Source organism: Bombina bombina, chromosome 3 (assembly GCF_027579735.1).
Source record: "Bombina bombina isolate aBomBom1 chromosome 3, aBomBom1.pri, whole genome shotgun sequence".
NCBI lineage: Eukaryota > Metazoa > Chordata > Amphibia > Anura > Bombinatoridae > Bombina > Bombina bombina.
Genome location: NC_069501.1, coordinates 87,562,192 through 87,584,847, shown reverse-complemented (window position 1 = coordinate 87,584,847; position 22,656 = coordinate 87,562,192). Strand labels below are relative to the sequence as shown.

Below are 22,656 nucleotides of genomic sequence, written 5' to 3'. Positions count from 1 at the left end.
TGGCAGAGAATCCAGACGTCCAGGCTTTTTGTCAGGCTTTGGCTAGGATTAAGCCTGTGTTTAAAGCTGTTGCTCCTCCGTGGAGCTTAAACTTGGTTCTTAAAGTTCTTCAGGGTGTTCCGTTTGAACCCCTTCATTCCATTGATATTAAGCTTTTATCTTGGAAAGTTCTGTTTTTGATGGCTATTTCCTCGGCTCGAAGAGTCTCTGAGTTATCTGCCTTACATTGTGATTCTCCTTATCTGATCTTTCATTCAGACAAGGTAGTCCTGCGTACTAAACCTGGGTTTTTACCTAAGGTTGTTTCTAACAGGAATATCAATCAAGAGATTGTTGTTCCATCATTATGTCCTAATCCTTCTTCAAAGAAGGAACGTCTTTTGCATAATCTAGACGTGGTCCGTGCCCTGAAGTTCTACTTACAGGCAACTAAAGATTTTCGGCAAACTTCTTCTCTGTTTGTCGTTTACTCTGGACAGAGGAGAGGTCAAAAGGCTTCGGCTACCTCTCTCTCTTTTTGGCTTCGTAGCATAATACGTTTAGCCTATGAGACTGCTGGACAGCAGCCTCCTGAAAGAATTCCACTAGAGCTGTGGCTTCCACCTGGGCCTTTAAGAATGAGGCCTCTGTTGAACAGATTTGCAAGGCTGCAACTTGGTCTTCACTTCATACTTTTTCCAAATTTTACAAATTTGACACTTTTGCTTTTTCGGAGGCTGTTTTTGGGAGAAAGGTTCTACAGGCAGTGGTTCCTTCTGTTTAATGTTCCTGCCTTGTCCCTCCCATCATCCGTGTACTTTAGCTTTGGTATTGGTATCCCATAAGTAATGGATGACCCGTGGACTGAACACACTTAACAAGAGGAAACATAATTTATGCTTACCTGATAAATTTATTTCTCTTGTAGTGTGTTCAGTCTACGGCCCGCCCTGTCTTTTTGAGGCAGGTTCTAAATTTTAAATTATAACTCCAGTCACCACTGCACCCTATAGTTTCTCCTTTCTCGTCTTGTTTCGGTCGAATGACTGGATATGACATGTGAGGGGAGGAGCTATATAGCAGCTCTGCTTGGGTGATCCTCTTGCAACTTCCTGTTGGGAAGGAGAATATATCCCATAAGTAATGGATGACCCGTGGACTGAACACACTACAAGAGAAATAAATTTATCAGGTAAGCATAAATTATGTTTTTTTTGGTTCAGAACCCTGGGTAGTGCTTGCTGATTGGTGGCTACATTTAGCCACCAATAAGCAAGTGCTACCCAGTGCTCTGAACCAAAAATGGGCTGGCTCCTAAGCTTACATTCTTGTTTTTCAAATAAAGATACAAAAAGAGCAAAGAAAATTTGAATCATGAAAGAGAATTTGGGTTTCATATCCCTTTCATTTTGACTTTAGGGTTCATTCAAATATGGAGTCTGGACTGCTCAGGCGCAGAGTTATTTTATATTTATTTTTATTGATCTGCGCCGGGTATTAGATTTTTTTTTTTGTTCACTGCTGCACGCGGAAGAAGGCGACCCTTTACAGCTTTCGGGCTCATTTCGCAATCAAAATTATTCATGTGAAAGTGCAACACACTAATATCTGGATTGAAAATCGCAAGGGGCCAATCCCTTCTGCATTTGTGAACGAAACTGCAGAATATACATATCAACTAAGCATATTGAGTCAGCATTTGGGTGATCCCTGGTTTCCTATAGAACAAATGTAACCTGAACATAAGAAAGAGGCACAGCAGTTCAGTATAGAGAAGTAAACACCTTACGTCTACTGACTTCTTCTTTTCTCCCAGACAGAAACTATTAGGGAAATGTTCTTGTGGAATTCGATCATACAGACTGGTTACACCAAAGTTCCACAGTACATAGAATAGAAAGCACTGGCCCACTAAATAAAGGCGGGTGGGGGGGGGGGGACTTGTGTTTTTTTTTGTTATTATAAAAATGTATGTTTGCAGGTAAAAAAAATTATGTGTGTTGTCCTTTTCAGTCCTGGTGCAAATAAAGTTTTATACCCACAGTTTATCAACAACAATGTCAGCAGCTGGGTAATGGTGGTAATATTGCTGTGTGCATTTATGTGCTCTGAGTTCAGGATTCTAGAGCAGAAAACAATTCTAGATATATGATGTAGATAAGACCATTATCCATCAATGCATCCATATTATGTTGTTTGCTTTGTAAGCAGTCATTTTAGCACAACAATGGGATAAAAAAAGCTAGTTTCATTAAACCATTTAATATTAAATAAGTTTTCTGAATTTGTTATTGGCATTTCTCTTTTTTATTTGCAGATTGAGAATTTTAATATGGGATTTTGGACTGGTTCACAACTTGCCTGCTGGGATAAAAGTGAAAACCCATGGACCTTTTTTCCTGACCTTGCTATTTATCTCAGGGATATGAATGCTAGCATGTCATTCCGTCTAATTATAAAGCCGCAGGTTTGCACTTTTTTATCTTTCATTTGCTAGAATATATATAGATAGATAGATATAGAGAGAGAGGTGTATAGGGATGTATAGATATAGATGTATAGAGATATAGATATAGACGTGTATATACTGTGTGTGTGTATATGTATGTAAATATATATATATATATGTGTGTGTATATCTTACCTATTTATCTTAAAAACACACATAAAATGTATGTATATACTGTATGTATATCTATGTTCTTGGATGTGGGCACTATGGAGCTATTTGTTAAAGGGTCACTTAACACTAAAATTGTTATATAAAATGTTTAGTTATGCATAATCAAACAAATATTTTGTTTTTTTATCATGTACTTTAGCTTTAAAAATTTAGAAATTTCTAATTCTCATTATTATGGCTAACCCTGCTACACATGTTCCTAATTGGATTTATCAGATAACTGCAAGACAATGCACTTTATATAAGTGTACAGTTCTAGTCTCCATAAAATAATGGGTCCACCTAGGTTTACTGAGGCCAATGAGGAACAGTTATAAATGGGTAAATAGTATTTGCAACCAGTGACTGTATAGAGTATAATAGCAGTGTTAAAGGAGCACTGTACCGTAAAATGGATTTTCCTATAATGTGTTTCCAATTGCAGATTTTAAATGTGTGGGGATTTGCTCATTTTGGTATATTGTGTATATATTCGGTACATTTATGTATATAAAGAAGCTGTTTTTGCTCATTGGAATCACAGCCCATTTAATCTTACAGGGCAGACATCCTTATATCTCTCTACAGAAAGGCCTCCTTATTGCTATCTTATCTCAATAAATAGAGCAAGCAATAGAAAACAAAACATGTTAGTACTTATCTCTGCAAGCCCCCTCACTATGCTGCTAGTATCGTTTGTTTACATAGCTTTCTCCAACATAGGTGTGTCCGGTCCACGGCGTCATCCTTACTTGTGGGATATTCTCTTCCAGCAAAGCTGGTCACATGATCCCTCCTAGGCTCCGCCTACCCCAGTCATTCTCTTTGCCGTTGTACAGGCAACATCTCCACGGAGATGGCTTAGAGTTTTTTAGTGTTTAACTGTAGTTTTTATTATTCAATCAAGAGTTTGTTATTTTGAAATAGTGCTGGTATGTACTATTTACTCAGAAACAGAAAAGAGATGAAGATTTCTGTTTGTATGAGGAAAATGATTTTAGCAACCGTCACTAAAATCCATGGCTGTTCCACACAGGACTGTTGAGAGCAATTAACTTCAGTTGGGGGAACAGTGAGCAGTCTCTTGCTGCTTGAGGTATGACACATTCTAACAAGACGATGTAATGCTGGAAGCTGTCATTTTCCCTCTGGGATCCGGTAAGCCATGTTTATTACGATTGTAAATAAGGGCTTCAAAAAGGGCTTATTAAGACTGCAGACTTTTTTTTGGGCTAAATCGATTGATTATTAACACATATTTAGCCTTGAGGAATCATTTTATCTGGGTATTTTGATTTAATAATATCGGCAGGCACTGTTTTAGACTCCTTATTCTTTAGGGGCTTTCCCAAAGCATAGGCAGAGCCTCATTTTCGCGCCGGTGTTGCGCACTTGTTTTTGAGAGGCATGGCATGCAGTCGCATGTGAGAGGAGCTCTGATACTTAGAAAAGACTTTCTGAAGGCGTCATTTGGTATCGTATTCCCCTTGGGGCTTGGTTGGGTCTCAGCAAAGCAGATACCAGGGACTGTAAAGGGGTTAAAGTTCAAAACGGCTCCGGTTCCGTTATTTTAAGGGTTAAAGCTTCCAAATTTGATGTGCAATACTTTTAAGGCTTTAAGACACTGTGGTGAAAATTTGGTGAATTTTGAACAATTCCTTCATGTTTTTTCGCATTTGCAGTAATAAAGTGTGTTCAGTTTAAAATTTAAAGTGACAGTAACGGTTTTATTTTAAAACGTTTTTTGTACTTGTTATCAAGTTTATGCCTGTTTAACATGTCTGAACTACCAGATAGACTGTGTTCTGAATGTGGGGAAGCCAGAATTCCTATTCATTTAAATAAATGTGATTTATGTGACAATGACAATGATGCCCAAGATGATTCCTCAAGTGAGGGGAGTAAGCATGGTACTGCATCATTCCCTCCTTCGTCTACACGAGTCTTGCCCACTCAGGAGGCCCCTAGTACATCTAGCGCACCAATACTCCTTACTATGCAACAATTAACGGCTGTAATGGATAATTCTGTCAAAAACATTTTAGCCAAAATGAACACTTATCAGCGTAAGCGCGACTGCTCTGTTTTAGATACTGAAGAGCATGACGACGCTGATATTAATATTTCTGAAGGGCCCCTAACTCAGTCTGATGGGGCCAGGGAGGTTTTGTCTGAGGGAGAAATTACTGATTCAGGGAACATTTCTCAACAAGCTGAACCTGATGTGATTGCATTTAAATTTAAGTTGGAACATCTCCGCATTCTGCTTAAGGAGGTATTATCCACTCTGGATGATTGTGACAAGTTGGTCATCCCAGAGAAACTATGTAAAATGGACAAGTTCCTAGAGGTGCCGGGGCTCCCAGAAGCTTTTCCTATACCCAAGCGGGTGGCGGACATTGTTAATAAAGAATGGGAAAGGCCCGGTATTCCTTTCGTCCCTCCCCCCATATTTAAAAAATTGTTTCCTATGGTCGACCCCAGAAAGGACTTATGGCAGACAGTCCCCAAGGTCGAGGGGGCGGTTTCCACTTTAAACAAACGCACCACTATACCCATAGAGGATAGCTGTGCTTTCAAAGATCCTATGGATAAAAAATTAGAAGGTTTGCTTAAAAAGATGTTTGTTCAGCAGGGTTACCTTCTACAACCAATTTCATGCATTGTCCCTGTCGCTACAGCCGCATGTTTCTGGTTCGATGAGCTGATAAAGGCGGTCGACAGTGATTCTCCTCCTTATGAGGAGATTATGGACAGAATCAATGCTCTCAAATTGGCTAATTCTTTCACCCTAGACGCCACTTTGCAATTGGCTAGGTTAGCGGCTAAGAATTCTGGGTTTGCTATTGTGGCGCGCAGAGCGCTTTGGTTGAAATCTTGGTCGGCTGATGCGTCTTCCAAGAACAAGCTACTTAACATTCCTTTCAAGGGGAAAACGCTGTTTGGCCCTGACTTGAAAGAGATTATCTCGGATATCACTGGGGGTAAGGGCCACGCCCTTCCTCAGGATCGGCCTTTCAAGGCAAAAAATAAACCTAATTTTCGTCCCTTTCGCAGAAACGGACCAGCCCAAAGTGCTACGTCCTCTAAGCAAGAGGGTAATACTTCTCAAGCCAAGCCAGCTTGGAGACCAATGCAAGGCTGGAACAAGGGAAAGCAGGCCAAGAAACCTGCCACTGCTACCAAGACAGCATGAAATGTTGGCCCCCGATCCGGGACCGGATCTGGTGGGGGGCAGACTCTCTCTCTTCGCTCAGGCTTGGGCAAGAGATGTTCTGGATCCTTGGGCGCTAGAAATAGTCTCCCAAGGTTATCTTCTGGAATTCAAGGGACTTCCCCCAAGGGGGAGGTTCCACAGGTCTCAGTTGTCCTCAGACCACATAAAAAGACAGGCATTCTTACATTGTGTAGAAGACCTGTTAAAAATGGGAGTGATTCATCCCGTTCCATTAAGAGAACAAGGGATGGGGTTCTACTCCAATCTGTTTATAGTTCCCAAAAAAGAGGGAACGTTCAGACCAATCTTAGATCTCAAGATCTTAAACAAGTTTCTCAAGGTTCCATCGTTCAAGATGGAAACCATTCGAACTATTCTTCCTTCCATCCAGGAAGGTCAATTCATGACCACGGTGGATTTAAAGGATGCGTATCTACATATTCCTATCCACAAGGAACATCATCGGTTCCTGAGGTTCGCATTCCTGGACAAACATTACCAGTTCGTGGCGCTTCCTTTCGGATTAGCCACTGCTCCAAGGATTTTCACAAAGGTACTAGGGTCCCTTCTAGCTGTGCTAAGACCAAGGGGCATTGCTGTAGTACCTTACTTGGACGACATTCTGATTCAAGCGTCGTCCCTTCCTCAAGCAAAGGCTCACACGGACATTGTCCTGGCCTTTCTCAGATCTCACGGATGGAAAGTGAACGTGGAAAAGAGTTCTCTATCTCCGTCAACAAGGGTTCCCTTCTTGGGAACAATAATAGACTCCTTAGAAATGAGGATTTTTCTGACAGAGGCCAGAAAAACAAAACTTCTAGACTCTTGTCGGATACTTCATTCCGTTCCTCTTCCTTCCATAGCTCAGTGCATGGAAGTGATCGGGTTGATGGTAGCGGCAATGGACATAGTTCCTTTTGCACGCATTCATCTAAGACCATTACAACTGTGCATGCTCAGTCAGTGGAATGGGGACTATACAGACTTGTCTCCGAAGATACAAGTAAATCAGAGGACCAGAGACTCACTCCGTTGGTGGCTGTCCCTGGACAACCTGTCACGAGGGATGACATTCCGCAGACCAGAGTGGGTCATTGTCACGACCGACGCCAGTCTGATGGGCTGGGGCGCGGTCTGGGGATCCCTGAAAGCTCAGGGTCTTTGGTCTCGGGAAGAATCTCTTCTACCGATAAATATTCTGGAACTGAGAGCGATATTCAATGCTCTCAAGGCTTGGCCTCAGCTAGCGAGGGCCAAGTTCATACGGTTTCAATCAGACAACATGACAACTGTTGCGTACATCAACCATCAGGGGGGAACAAGGAGTTCCCTGGCGATGGAAGAAGTGACCAAAATCATTCTATGGGCGGAGTCTCACTCCTGCCACCTGTCTGCTATCCACATCCCAGGAGTGGAAAATTGGGAAGCGGATTTTCTGAGTCGTCAGACATTGCATCCGGGGGAGTGGGAACTCCATCCGGAAATCTTTGCCCAAGTCACTCAGCTGTGGGGCATTCCAGACATGGATCTGATGGCCTCTCGTCAGAACTTCAAAGTTCCTTGCTACAGGTCCAGATCCAGGGATCCCAAGGCGGCTCTAGTGGATGCATTAGTAGCACCTTGGACCTTCAAACTAGCTTATGTGTTCCCGCCGTTTCCTCTCATCCCCAGGCTGGTAGCCAGGATCAATCAGGAGAGGGCGTCGGTGATCTTGATAGCTCCTGCGTGGCCACGCAGGACTTGGTACGCAGATCTGGTGAATATGTCATCGGCTCCTCCTTGGAAGCTACCTTTGAGACGAGACCTTCTTGTTCAGGGTCCGTTCGAACATCCGAATCTGGTTTCACTCCAGCTGACTGCTTGGAGATTGAACGCTTGATCTTATCGAAGCGAGGATTCTCAGATTCTGTTATCGATACTCTTGTTCAGGCCAGAAAGCCTGTAACTAGAAAGATTTACCACAAAATTTGGAAAAAATATATCTGTTGGTGTGAATCTAAAGGATTCCCTTGGGACAAGGTTAAGATTCCTAGGATTCTATCCTTCCTTCAAGAAGGATTGGAAAAAGGATTATCTGCAAGTTCCCTGAAGGGACAGATTTCTGCCTTGTCTGTGTTACTTCACAAAAAGCTGGCCGCTGTGCCAGATGTTCAAGCCTTTGTTCAGGCTCTGGTTAGAATTAAGCCTGTTTACAAACCTTTGACTCCTCCTTGGAGTCTCAATTTAGTTCTTTCAGTTCTTCAGGGGGTTCCGTTTGAACCCTTGCATTCCGTTGATATTAAGTTATTATCTTGGAAAGTTTTGTTTTTAGTTGCAATTTCTTCTGCTAGAAGAGTTTCAGAATTATCTGCTCTGCAGTGTTCTCCTCCTTATCTGGTGTTCCATGCAGATAAGGTGGTTTTACGTACTAAACCTGGTTTTCTTCCAAAAGTTGTTTCTAACAAAAACATTAACCAGGAGATTATCGTACCTTCTCTGTGTCTGAAACCAGTTTCAAAGAAGGAACGTTTGTTACACAATTTGGATGTTGTTCGCGCTCTAAAATTCTATTTAGATGCTACAAAGGATTTTAGACAAACATCTTCCTTGTTTGTTGTTTATTCCGGTAAAAGGAGAGGTCAAAAAGCAACTTCTACCTCTCTCTCTTTTTGGATTAAAAGCATCATCAGATTGGCTTACGAGACTGCCGGACGGCAGCCTCCCGAAAGAATCACAGCTCATTCCACTAGGGCTGTGGCTTCCACATGGGCCTTCAAGAACGAGGCTTCTGTTGATCAGATATGTAGGGCAGCGACTTGGTCTTCACTGCACACTTTTACCAAATTTTACAAGTTTGATACTTTTGCTTCTTCTGAGGCTATTTTTGGGAGAAAGGTTTTGCAAGCCGTGGTGCCTTCCATTTAGGTGACCTGATTTGCTCCCTCCCTTCATCCGTGTCCTAAAGCTTTGGTATTGGTTCCCACAAGTAAGGATGACGCCGTGGACCGGACACACCTATGTTGGAGAAAACAGAATTTATGTTTACCTGATAAATTACTTTCTCCAGCGGTGTGTCCGGTCCACGGCCCGCCCTGGTTTTTTTAATCAGGTCTGATAATTTATTTTCTTTAACTACAGTCACCACGGTACCATATGGTTTCTCCTATGCAAATATTCCTCCTTAACGTCGGTCGAATGACTGGGGTAGGCGGAGCCTAGGAGGGATCATGTGACCAGCTTTGCTGGAAGAGAATATCCCACAAGTAAGGATGACGCCGTGGACCGGACACACCGTTGGAGAAAGTAATTTATCAGGTAAACATAAATTCTGTTTTTCTTTAGAGAATACAAAATTATTCATATTTTCAATATAGGTAATGATTTCAACAGCAAAAAAAAAAACAGGATTTATGCTTACCTGATAAATCTATTTCTTTCCGAATATGTTGAGTCCACTTCTTCATCAATTACTGTTGGGAATACCACTCCTGGCCAGCAGGAGGAGGCAAAGAGCACAACAGCAAAACTTTTAAGTATCACTGTCCTTCCCACAATCCCCAGTCATTTGACCAAAGGGAAATGGAGAAAAAAGGAGTAACACAAGGTGTAGAGGAGGTTTAGTAAAAAAAATAACGGTCTTAAAATAAAGGGCGGGGCCGTGGACTTGCCATATCCGGAAATAGATTTATCAGGTAAGCATAAATCCTGTTTTCTTTCCTAAGATATGGTTCACCACTTCATCAATTACTGTTGGGGACAGTACCCAAGCTAGAGGACACAGATGAATAGGGAGGGACAAGACAGGCAGACCTAAACAGAAGGCACCACCGCTTGAAACCTTTCTCCCAAAAGAAGCCTCAGTCGAGGCAAAAAATCAAATTTGAAAAAGTATGCAAGGAAGACCAAGTTGCAGCCTTGCAAAAGCGATCCAACGAAGCTTCATTTGTGAAAATCCAGGAAAAAGAGACAGCCCTCGTGTAATGAGCCATAACCCTCTCAGGAGACTGCAGCCCGCAGTCTGAAAAACAAACTTCTCAACCAGAGAAAAGACAAGTAGCAGTAGCTTTCTGATACAGAGAAGAAAAAATATTAAGTACACACAATATTCAAATTGTGCACACACGTTCCTCAACCTATAAGAATAAGGACACAGTGAGGGAACAACAAATTCCCAAACAAAATTTCCACTTAGGGTAATAACCGCCTTATCCGAAATACGACAAAGCGAATCACACTGCAAAGCAGAGAGTACCTAAACTCTCCGAGCAGAAGATATAGCAAAAAAAGAAAAATTCCACGATAAATAAAATCTATGGAATGCCATGGCTCAAACTGAGCCTGCTGCAAAAACTTAAAACCAAGGTTAAAACTCTGAGGAGCAACAGACTTAAACACAGGCCTGATACTAACCAGGGTCTGACAAAAAGATTACACATCTGGCACATTCCCCAGACACTTGTGTAAAAAAGATAAAGCAGAAATCTGATCCTTCAGAAAACAAACTGAAAAACTGTCCTCCAGACCTTCCTAGAGAGAGAGCAAAATCCCTAGGAATCCTGACCCTACTAAAGAGTAGCCTTGGAATTCACACCAATCAGGGAATTTACGCCATACCTTATTGTAAAAATTACCAGTAATAGGCTTGCGAACCTGAATCATGGTCCAATGACAGATTCAGAAAAACACACTTAGACAGAACTAAGTATTCAATCTCCAAGCAAAAAGCTTCAGAGAAAGTTTGATGAAAGAATGAACCCTGAATTAGAAGGTCCTTCCTCAGGAACAACCACAAAGGTGGAAGCAATACATCTCCTCCGCTTGATCTGTATAACAGATCCTGCAAGACTATTAAAATACTGATGCTCACTCCCATTTGATACAAGCAATGACTCGTGGAAGGAGAGCAAACTGAGGAACAGGGTGTCTGACTGAAATCCTACAGAACCGCCAGGGTATTTAACAGAGCAGCCTGCTGATCACTTGACCTTTAACATAACTTGGAAGCTTGGCGTGCTGCCATCTCCAACTCCAGCACCCCCCATTTGAGGGTTAACCTGGAGAACATCTCTGGGAGAAGCGCCCATTCCCTGGGATGAAATATCTGACTGCTCAAGAAGTCTGCTCCCGGTATTCACTCCTGAAATATGAAAAGTGAATAAACTAATGTGAGCATCTGCCCACTGAACAATCCACGGCAACCATGTTAAAGGAACTCCAGATTCCTCCCAGGTGGTTAATGTAAACCACTGAGATTAAATTGTTCAACTAGAACCTGAAAAAACGGTTAAGACAACTGAGGCCAAGCCATCAGAGCATTGTTGATCACTCAACTCCAAAATGGTTATGGGAAGAGCAGACTCCTCTCAAGTCCATAATCACCCACCCAACAGGCTAGCGACCTTGGTCACTATTACTCAGGAAGGTCTCCAGAAGCATGTGCCCGAGACAGATGCTCCTGAGAAAACCAAAAGATTCTGGGGAATGTGGGCAACAATCCCGCTACCTCTCACAAGCTAAGCGAGCAATCTACCACTAATTCCCCTCTCTGATCCACAGGGAAGAATCTCATGTTGATAGATCTAGATCTATCCTCCAACACAGAGCCACTAGATCCCCGGTCCACTATCTGAACATGCATAACAGCAGACTCTAAGTTGGAATCCAGCCAAGGGATGATTGTCCAATGAAACAACCATCAGACCAATTATCTCCATACATTGAGCCACTGAAGGTCCAAACAGAAGAGTACCGAAAGAAACAACAGTAAAGACTCCTATTTTCTGACGTCTGACAAAAATATTTTCAGAAATAGGGAAACTAAGATGGTCCCTAAAAAAACTACCCCTATAGCTGGAACAAGGGAACTCATTTTCATATTCACTGCCCATCCGTGGGAATGAGAAAAGACAAAAAGATCTCTGTATGAGAGTTTGCTTCTTGAAAAGATGGCGTCTGAACCATTATGTCCAGGAAGGGCACCACAGCAATTCCCGGAAACCTGATCACTGCCAAGATAGACACCTCTGGGAGCCGTGGCAAGGCCAAAGGGAAGAGCCACAAGCTGAAAGTGTTTGGCATAAAGGCAAAACTCAGGAACTTGAAAATACACGTCCTCCAGAACTGACCCTTTTGAACCAAAGGAAGAATGAAACCCCTGGTTTCAACCTTGAAAGAACGGTACCCTGTGAAAAAAATTGTTGAGACTCTTTAGATCTACCATAGGACGAAAAATTTCCTTCTTTTTGGGAACCACGAACGGGAATTAATATAATTCTAGACCCTGTTCCCTTACAGGAACTGGACCTAACACTCACAGGGAAGAGAGGTCCTCAAACGCACTTCAAAAATGTCTCACTGTTATCTGGCCTGCAAATAATTTGAGAGGTGGAACCTCTCAAAAAAGGTATGAATTCTATGTAGAAAACCTGAGATACTATGTCCACAGCCTATCTGGGACATCTCGTATCCATGTTTGAAGACAGAGATTTAGCCCCCCCACTTAGAAACCGATCCCGGATTGGGGGCAAACTCCTTTGTCTATTCATCTTGTCTTGCCTTAGAAAAGACCCTTTTCCATCCGTAATATAAGAAATATTCCTGTCAAAGCAGGATCAAACAAGGTCTTACCCTTTTAAGGATGCGCCAGAAGCCTGAACTCAGAGGAAAATCCATTCAATGTAACCACAACGCCCGGCGGGCTAGCTTAAGAATCTTAAATCTGTCCTGGATTTCCTCCAAAGGAGTCTCTACCAAATTGGAATCAAACCAGGCGTCCCACCATTACGGATGACATACTTGACCCAGTGGCAATACAAACTTCCATGTAAACCTCCCGATTAGTCCATTGATCTTCAAATGAACAGCTATCCTCTCTAGGAATCATAGTTCTCTTAGCCAGAGTAGAAATGCCCTACTACTATAGGCACCGTGCGCCATAATTAATGGAGACAGCAGGGCCGTCTTTAATATTGACTGGACCCCGGGCAAACATTTTCTTGGGCCCCCCCTCCCATGCAATTTCGCTCTCCACCCCAACATCCCAAAAAACAACTAAATCAATTTTTTTTTTATTATTTTTTTTTAATTATTAGCCCAGCAGTGGATCATCCACTGCTGGGCTAATCATTAAAAAAAAATTGCAATATGTGAAACTGGACCTAAGCAGTACTAATAAGTAAATAAATATATAAATTCCTCCACTTTGGATTAATTTAATATGCTTTTGAATGTGATTCTGGTGTGAGGTTAGCTGGTTAAAGAGATTTAGAGCAGCCAACAGGAGCAAAGCAAGGTAAAGACTGAGGCGGAAGCATAGAGGTGCAGACAGATATAAGTTTACTGACTCGAATCCCTGACTTCTCCCATTCCTGTGAAAAAAATCTTTCAGCACGGTCTGGAACAATAAAAAACTCCTGCAGAGGAATCCTAGTATATATAAAGTTTACTAGATTCTGCAGGGTTGACGACGACGACAGACATATCGGAGTCGCTCCAAAATAGCCAAAACCACCTTTAACAATACACAAAGGTGTCCAAGCTTAAATCTGAAGGTTACTACTTCAGCATCAGATGAAGGAATTATACTGTCTGAATCTGAGATTTCACCCTCAGAGGCTACCGACGTATCCTCATCGAACCTATGGGGAAAGGCAGTCTGTGTAGCTGTTGGTGGAACAGAAACCTTACTATCTGAATCTCTAATATTCCTCTTGCGATTTCCCATAAGTATAGAAAAAGCAGATAATGCCACAGATACCGCAAAAATACCTGGGCAGCAATTCTGCAAGCAAATAACTTTGAGAGGAACTTCAGGCCACTGCATGTGACGCCATAAAGGCTTAGGACGATTGAGGAGAAAGCTGTGTCATTGCCTAAACAGCATCAACCTTACAGACAATGGGCTCAGTGGGCAACAATCAATCTTATAATTAAAGAGTTAAAAATGAACCATATAGCACTGAATTGCATATGCAAAAACAAAAATGCTTCAGGGTATGCGTTCTAGGAACAGAATAGTTTGGAAAACAAAGAAATTGTGCCTCAATACATAACACTTTTTCATAATAGAAAATAAACATACATTAAATTATGTACTGTGACTTTAAAAAACAGTTCCCCAGGCACAAAAAATATAATCTGAACAATTATTATGTATGTCTTATGCATAATTTATTGAAGGATCTATTTAGTATGCAAGATCAAAGATTCCTTGACTTGCCACTCTTAAAACATAAACGTACTCTCAAGATGCAGCGGTTCCTTTACTGCTATCAGTAACAACAACACCGAGCAAAAGACGGCAGAGCTCCCTGCCGAACTCAAACAAAGAAAAAACATTTTTATTCAGCAGTGAGAACGCCGCTCCGTTTAAACTTAGAACAGAAACGGAGAGGCGTGTCACGTACCACACTAGCAAGCTACTGGACTAGTCCTAGTTTCCAGAGAGAAAAAAAAATGCGTGATTCTCATCATCTCACCCGCCAAGAAGGAGCTGCGCAATAAAGGAAACCTGTCCACTGGACTTGACTTGCCCCTGCTAATGGAAACTCAATTGAGCCCAAAGCTCTGTTTGACATAAACCCTTTCCGGGTACAATCAGACACCAGTGCCTGTACCTTGTATGGTCTGAAAGTTTGCACATCCAAACATTAAAAGACATTGTCAAAGATAATAACAACCCCTGTTAAATCCGTGTCTAAACAGAACTTAACAAAGCAACATACAGCCCACAGTTAATAAAATGGGAAATAACTTTTTTTTTTATTTATAACCAACAATGTATACAGACAAATGAAATCCACCATTTTATGCCACGCAGGGCCAGGTGTAGCATTGCATTCCAAGAGAGAAAAAAACAAAAAAAATACAAAACACAAACATAATTCAAGAAGGTGATTTACACCTTCTCCTATCAAATCAGTATTACCTTTATAAAAAGAAATTACTTGTACACAAAGTTGGGGTTTTTAAATTTTGAATGGGGGGCAAAAACATATATAAACGGGGGAGAAAAAAAAAAAAGAAAAAAAAAAAAAAAAAGGAAAAAGAAAAAAAGGGAGACAGGACAAGATGACCAGAAGAAGAATTCCCTCTCTCTCTCTCCTCCCCCCCCCCCCCCTCTATATCAATTTATTGGTTACCAAGGGTTTACCATACTCCAAGGAGAACCAATTCCGTATCCCTAAATGGAAAGATTAGATGTTCAATCTCGCTAGGAGATCAAGATTAAATACCTAACCGCTAAGATTACCAGGGTAACTATTTTAATATTATCCCTAGGAAGGGCTAAGTCCGCTATGGGAAACACTATATTTGAAGGAGATAGTTCCAGGGACCTAATGCCCAAGAGGTTAGTAAGCCAGAATTGAGTTTTTGACCAGCAGGATCTAATTCTCGGACAATACCAGAACATATGAATAAGATTGGCTGCTGGAAGTGAACATTTTGGGCATTTATAGAAGGTAGTGCTTCGACATTTAGCCCCTTTCTCTGGGGAGAAGTAAGTCATATGAAGCAACTTAACGTGCGCCTCCCGCCAAGTAGCAGAAGGGGTGACACGTGCGATTGCCTGAATAGATGGGATTACTGTGGGGATCTCAGCGAAGTCTTCCTGGAGCATTACCCTCCATTTAGTCTGGATTTTTTCTATCGTTTCTGGGGCTTGGAGAGAACTCAATCTTTGGTAAATATATGATATAGATGTTTGGCCATTTTTGGCTAATAAAAGCCAATTTTCCAGGAGACCCAAGGACCAGTCCCAGCCGAAGTCGTTTATTAATTTAAGTGTGTAATGCCTCGCTTGAAGGTAGGCAAAAAATTTTTTATTAGGGAGATGAAATTCCTCCCTAATAGATTCGAAAGTCTTAATGCATTTTTTTTGGAGATCAAGTAATTGTGAGATGTTTGCTAGGCCCTGGGTCTCCCAATTCAAAAAGATAGGAGACTGTATCCCCGCTTGAAATTGTGGGTTGTTTAAAAATGGTAAGTATCGTGAGACTCTAAATTGAACTTTCAGCAAGATACATATCTTTTTCCACATGTGAATTGGGTTGTAGATAGACTTTATTTTTTTTATTTCGGGGGGGATTAAGTCGTTATTGCAGTGTAGGAGAGCTATTAGGGAGTGTGGATACGCTATGCTGTTTTCGAGATCAAGATTTGTTACGTAGTTAGCTTTCGTTAACCAGTCTATCACCACTCTAACTTGTATCCCTATGTTGTATAAACGAATATCTGGCAGAGCTAGTCCCCCATACTCTGTAGGGAGGCTTAATTTTGCAAGAGAGATCCTTGGTTTCTTATTCTGCCAAATAAATGAACGGAGTGCTATGTTAAAGGATAAGATATCTTTTGATTTTAAAATAAGTGGAGTATTCTGAAGCACAAAAAGGATTTTTGGAAGGAGCATCATTTTGTAGAGTGCAATACGTCCAGACAAAGACAAGGGAAGTTTCTGCCAGGTTTTAAGAGCTTGTTTAACTCTGTTAAGAACTGGAGGAACATTTAGATCATACCAAAGATTAGGATTAGGGGAAATCCAGATACCTAAATACTTAAAAGCGTCTTGAACTATGGAGAATGGAATATTAGCACAAGACTCCTTATTCTGTTTAAGCCAGCATAACTCTGATTTAGAAATGTTCACCCTATAACCAGAGAAAGATCCAAACTGGTCTATAATATCTAAAAGTTTGGGAATATTTCTAGCCGTGTTAGACATGTAAATCAAAACGTCATCTGCGTAGAGTGCAATTTGTAGTTCTTTTCCCTTTATTTTGAACCCTTCAAGCTGATGTCGTATTTGTATGGCGAGTGGTTCAATAGCCACATCAAAGAGAAGGGGGGAGAGAGGACACCCCTGCCTAGTTCCCCTCCCCAGCCTTATATCTGCAGTCATTTCACCGTTAATTAAGACTCTCGTGGAAGCATTACTGTATAGGTTATTAAAGAGGCGAAGGAAATTACCTCCAAGTCCGAATTGCTGTAGGGAGAAAGCCAGGTGATCATAGTGTACCGAGTCAAACGCTTTTTCGGCGTCGATAGTAATGATCGCCATATCAGAAGTGTCCTCCCCCCCCAGGTCCCTCGTGTCCGACATCCCGCAGTGTTCAATTGACAAAAATACTTCTCTTATTTTAGATGATAAGTTTCGCTTTAGTAAAAAACCGGCCTGATCTTTATGAATAATGATATTAAGCAGAGGTTGAAGCCTGTGTGCTAAGATGGATGTAAAGAGTTTGTAATCCGAGTTTAAGAGTGCAATGGGTCTATATGACTCCTTTTTGTCTGGATCTTTCCCCTGTTTCAAAATGAGAGTTGTAAAAGAAGCGACAAACTCCTTGGTAGGAGTGTTGCCAGTGATGTATATGTCATTGAAAAGTGACGTCAGATACCTTGTTATCTCAGGTGCCAATATTTTGTAAAACTCATTCGGGAGTGCGTCCGGTCCCGGGGTTTTATTTAAAGACATTCTTTGGATCATTGTAGAAATTTCTACTTCAGTAAGTGGCGACTGCAACTTTTGAAGCAGATCAGGGGTGAGGGATGGGAATGCTATTTTATTCCAAAAGTTCTCTCTCTGAGTGTTATTAGATGTTTTAGAGGTATACAGGAGTTCGTAGTATGCAGCAAATACCCTACGGATTTCTTCGGTGGTATTAACGCTTTTACTCCCTTCTTTAATGGATTTTATTATAGAGGATCCTCTTTCCACCTTAGCCAGGTTAGCCAGAAGCTTCCCTGTTTTATTGCCATAGTGGTATAATTTAGCTTGTAGCCTGAGATCTTTTTGGGTACTTTTATAAAGTAGGAAAGAGTCCCTTTCTGTCAATGCTATATTATACCTAGACCAGTTTTCGGGTGTTTTATGTAATATATAGCGGTTATAAGCATTTGTGACAGCTCGCAAAACTTCGTTTTCCCTTCTTTTAAATTTTTTAGACCTGGAAATGGTATACGCTAGTATCTCTCCACGGAGGACTGCCTTTGCAGTTTCCCAAAAGAGAGCAGGTTGAGAGGTATGTTGTTGGTTGAGAAGCGCGTACTCGCGGAATCTAGAGACTAACCAGTTTTTAAATTTTAAATCAGATGCTAGGTATTTTGGGAAAAAAAAGGCACGATTCTTACTCCCCTGGGGAGTTGATTGGAAATCGAGTGTTATTGGAGCATGATCTGAGATAGTAATAGGATAAATTTTAGAAGTTACTTTCATTTTACATACTCTTTCATCTGCTAAAAAGAGATCAATTCTTGACAGAGTCTTGTGGGCTTTCGAGTGACAGGTGAAATCCCTCAGATCAAGGTTTTGTACCCTCCAAATATCACAAAGTTTCAAATTGTGAAGCAAGTTAGTAAATAGTTTAGATTCAAGGTTGTCTCTCTTGGTTTTAATTGGGACAAGGTTCTGCCTGAGCCTATCAATCGGATATTGGGGGGCCATGTTGAAGTCACCTCCAAGTATTAGGTACCCTTCTGCAAATGATAGGAGCTTGTTTTGGAGCGTTTCCCAGAAGGGGAGATTGAAAACATTGGGGGCATATACGTTACAAAAAGTGAATAACATTTTTGAGATTTTGATTTTTACCATTAGGTATCTTCCCTCCTGATCCGTGGCTACTTGAATGACCTCGTAAGAGAGTTTCTTCCCCAGCAGAATTGCTACCCCGCTTTTTCTTTTCGTGGTAGATGAGAATAGGACTTCCCTAACCCAGGAAGATTTTAGTTTTAGAACTTCCTCGGGTTTTAAGTGTGTTTCTTGTAGGAAGGCTACATCAGTATTAATCTTTCTTAGATGCAAAAGTATTGCCTTCCGTTTGATAGGGGAGGTGAGACCTCCAATGTTCCAGGAAGTTATTTTAACTTTACCCCCCGCCGCCACTTCTCAAGTAAACAAAGGGAGGAAGGAAAAAGGGAGAGGGAAGGAGAGAGAAAGAGAGAGAGAGAAAAAAAAAAAAAAAAAACCCACCGAAAACAAAAACAGAAAACAAGGGATTTTAATCCTATGTTCCCTTTTAACACAAACATATTGGGAAGACTTGACCTTATGGCCACTCCCATATCCATAAGGTATCAATTTACCTGTTAAGAACACCATGGGTGTTCATCCCTCTAGTTTTAGATGCTTAAGTCTTTTCAATTTTAATCCTGAGGAAAGGATTCGGCATAAAATTTCGCTGCATCTCGAGCTTTTTCGAAAAAATGTATGTGTCCCTCAATAGAGAGTTTCAGCCTGGCTGGGTACAGCAGGGTTGCTTGGACACCTTTCTTTATAAAGTTTGTACACAGTGGGGCTAGCTCTCTCCTTTTAGTGGCTGTACCTATGGAATAGTCTTGAAACAGAAAGATTTTTGCCTCATTTATAAAGATGGGTTGCTGTTTACGAAAGGCCTGAAGTAACATGACCTTATGTTGGAAATTTAAAAATTTTACAACAATAGGTCTTGGGCGAGTGCTGTTTCTATGTCTATCTGGTTGGCCTACCCTATGAGCTCTTTCTATGATGATAGGAGGGTGGGATTCTGGGATCTGCAACAAGTTAGGCAATGTGACAGTGATAAATGTAAGTAAGTCCTCAAATTGCCTTTCCTCAGGAACCCCTATGATCCTAAGATTATTCCTTCTTGTTCTATCCTCTAACTCATCGATTTTGCTTTGCATTCTTACAAGGGAAGTGTTTATTGATTCAAGATTACTTTTATAGTTAACAGTCAGATCCTCCAGATCTGAGATTCGCTGTTCAGCCTCAGAGATTCTGCTGGCAAACTGTTTCACCTCGTTAGACAAGGAGGCAATGTCTTGTCTGATTTCCTTTTGCAGTAGGTCAAATTTGGGAGATAAAGCTTCTGAGATTTTAGATACTAAAGAATGGATATCTAACTGCTCTGAGGTGGCTAAGTGGGGCATGGTAGGTGGGTGTAAATCGGATGATAATTCGGGAACAGCTTTGTTCCTTTTTTCTTTTTGTCTCCCTGTCATGGCTAAAGGAGAAGTTTTTGGGTGTCCGTGTAAATATTTGTCCATATATAGTGACGTGCGTTAATGGGTCCTGTGAAAGAATTCTCCAGATCGTGCGGTGTGGCGTGATTGGAGGCGGCCGTGAAGGTGGATTATTGAATATGTGAAGGGTCCGTTGTGTAAAGTGCTTATATCTAAATAGGGGAGAAAGTGCGTTCGCGAAAAGAGTTTAAGAAAGTGAGAATTATCACCCTTTATAGTGTGCAGGAGTGAATGTGAAGTGAAATACAAAAAACGTGCAAAGAAGGAAGCGGGAGTAATAGACCTTATCCTTTAGACCTTGACAGGAGGAAATGATTGATTTCTGAGAGCCCTACTGCCTATATAAGAGGAGAGGAGAGAAAAAAAAAAAAAAAAAAAAAAGGAAAAGAAAGGCACTAAAATGAATTGGTCTGACCCAGGGCTGAGTGCTTCTATATTTTGTAGCGTATAAAATACCAGAGTATGAACTCTCAAGCCCTGTTCTTTTCTGCTAAAGAAATACCCAGTTCAATTAGACAAATACATTAAGAGAAACAGTTAAGAAGAATTATGTTCTGTTACACTGTTTTCCAGAGGTGACCATTAACATATTCAGGGGCGAGAAAGCCCAAATTTGGTTCATTTGAAACTTCCACACAGAGTTATGTTCCCTGCTCCCTCTGCTGCTATCCACAAAAAGAGGGGCCAATTAGTTAAGCCTGAGGGGGCAAACTCAGTAGTAAGTAAGAGGTGTCTAAGAGATAAGAAAGGTTTATAGTGTTTAATAGTACAGTAATATAGTATTACTAAAAGGGTTATAGCAATTTCTAAAGATGTCTATGAGAGTTTATGACTTTAAGAGCAATAGACCATTAATTTTCTGAGAAACTTATTGCCTGTAAGGCAAGGGTACCGAGGAAAATTTATCTGAACCAAAGTGTCTGTTCTAAGGATATATAACTTCCTCAGTGCGAAGATGGAGTGCTCTTAAAACCTTTTATGTGCCAATGCAGGGGCCCTAGGTTCAAGAGATGTAATTACAGAGCCCAATGAGGGTTATTACAGTCAATTCAAGATGTGTGTAAAGGACTAAACCCAGAGGAAAAACTCAAGATGTTTAACAATACTGCAGCAGGTTTCATACACTCCCTCCCATAGTATCTGGGGAGAGTTTTGTTAAGCTTCAGATAAGAGGAGCAATATCAGATGTAATTGTCTAAGAACAAAAAAAGGGTTATATTCTTAAAGAGTACAATAAATTTGGATTTACCAAACAGTTACAACAGTTGACCTCCTACATTGTTTTCCTTTCTAGCCCAAATGGGAAATATAAAGGAGAGAGGTATGATACTACTACCTCAAAATTAGCTATTTTTCACAGTTTTGTTATAAATATACTGGGATTGCTAAAACACTCCTTGCTGTCTTAGTTTTCCCAGTATTCTCCTTTTTCTATAGATTTTCAGTAGCAGCTAGTGATCAGAATGCAAGGTTGTAATAGCAAAGCCCAGTAGCTATAATGATTACAATTCCAAAGTCATGGATACCATATAAGAAAACGACAAGATATAAACTTGGCTTAACAGTGAATTATACAGTATTACATTTTTGGATAGGGAAATGTAACAGTTAACAGTTCACATCAATTTTGTCAGTATTATTAGTATATATATATATATTTTTTTTCCCTTTCCCTTCCTTCCCTTCCCCCCTTCTCTTCCTTCCCAGTTATTTTCCTATTTTTTCTTTTTTTCTCACTTGTTCCTTCGTCAGATGCAGGTTTAGCAAGTGAAAAGAAATAGTGTAATACAGCTAGAAAGTAGTTTAGTAAACATGTATGTCTTAGTTAACCATGTGTAGGTGGGAATTTATTGTCCTTTTTCCTAATGGTGTAAATAACACAGCTACGGATATGGATAAATACAGCCCTTATGAAATATACATATACTAAGTATTAGTTCTTTAAAGGTAGAATCCTTGTTAGGACAGACAAAACCTTTGGACAAATTTAAATGCTCTAGGCCAGGAGCATGATAAGTAGTAATGCAGAAAGAAGTGTCCAATATCTTATGAAATTAAGTGAGAAAATGAAACTTTCCAAACTTTCCCAAACTTTTACGAGCCGTGTTAGGAACTGAGTTAGTGATCCCTTCCCTTTGATCTTCCTTAACTCCCTTTACCAGTTCTTAACTTGGTATGTATATGAGGATAAGGGGACAGGGAGGATACCAGTAGTAAGTTCTAATACCCAGTAGCCATCAATATTACCCGCTGGAGATCTAAAGGATGCCTGTGTCCACGAGAGGTTCTTTTCTCTTATGCGACCCCTCTCACGCAGCACCGGTGGGAGAGGGGGCGCTTGGTCCGGCTTGATGGAGGTGCAGGAGATTGCCCAGCTGACGGAAATCCAGGTCCGTCCAGGGCCCAGTAACTGTAGTGGGGGTGGTCACGCCCGGTGCCCGGGCAGGGTTTCTGGAAGCAAACAACGGTCGGGTCCCCTCACGCAGCACCGGTGGGAGGGGACTACACGACCGGAAGAGTAGTGCAGCGTCTGGAGCTTCTACACCTCTCTCTATCCGCAGTGAGGGCACGCCTCAGAGTTCCGAACAGGCAGGGAGCCCTGGATCTGTAACTGGAGCCAAACGGCAGGAGCAGGGGACCTCTCTCTTGAGCCGGGTAAGATCACCAAGGAGTCTGTACACCTCTAGATCTCAGCGTTCCGGGCAGGAAGGGCTATGGGTGGAAGTTCAGTACAATATGCCTTTTTAGAACACGACCTGTGTTTGCATATAGAAAATTCAGCGTGAGGGGGAGATAGCAGTCTCTTTTTAAGAATTACCACTTG

The 22,656-nt window shown here is 41.2% G+C and overlaps 1 protein-coding gene across 1 annotated transcript in view; it reads left to right on the top strand.

Annotated features, from left to right (window-relative positions):
- The window catches only part of BACE2 (beta-secretase 2), a 364,734-nt gene that overhangs the window by 249,784 nt on the left and 92,294 nt on the right, over positions 1-22,656 (top strand). The window contains exon 7 of the mRNA XM_053705913.1: positions 2,297-2,446. Within this exon, the coding sequence (XP_053561888.1) occupies positions 2,297-2,446 (150 nt within the window). The remainder of the gene's footprint in view (positions 1-2,296; positions 2,447-22,656) is intronic.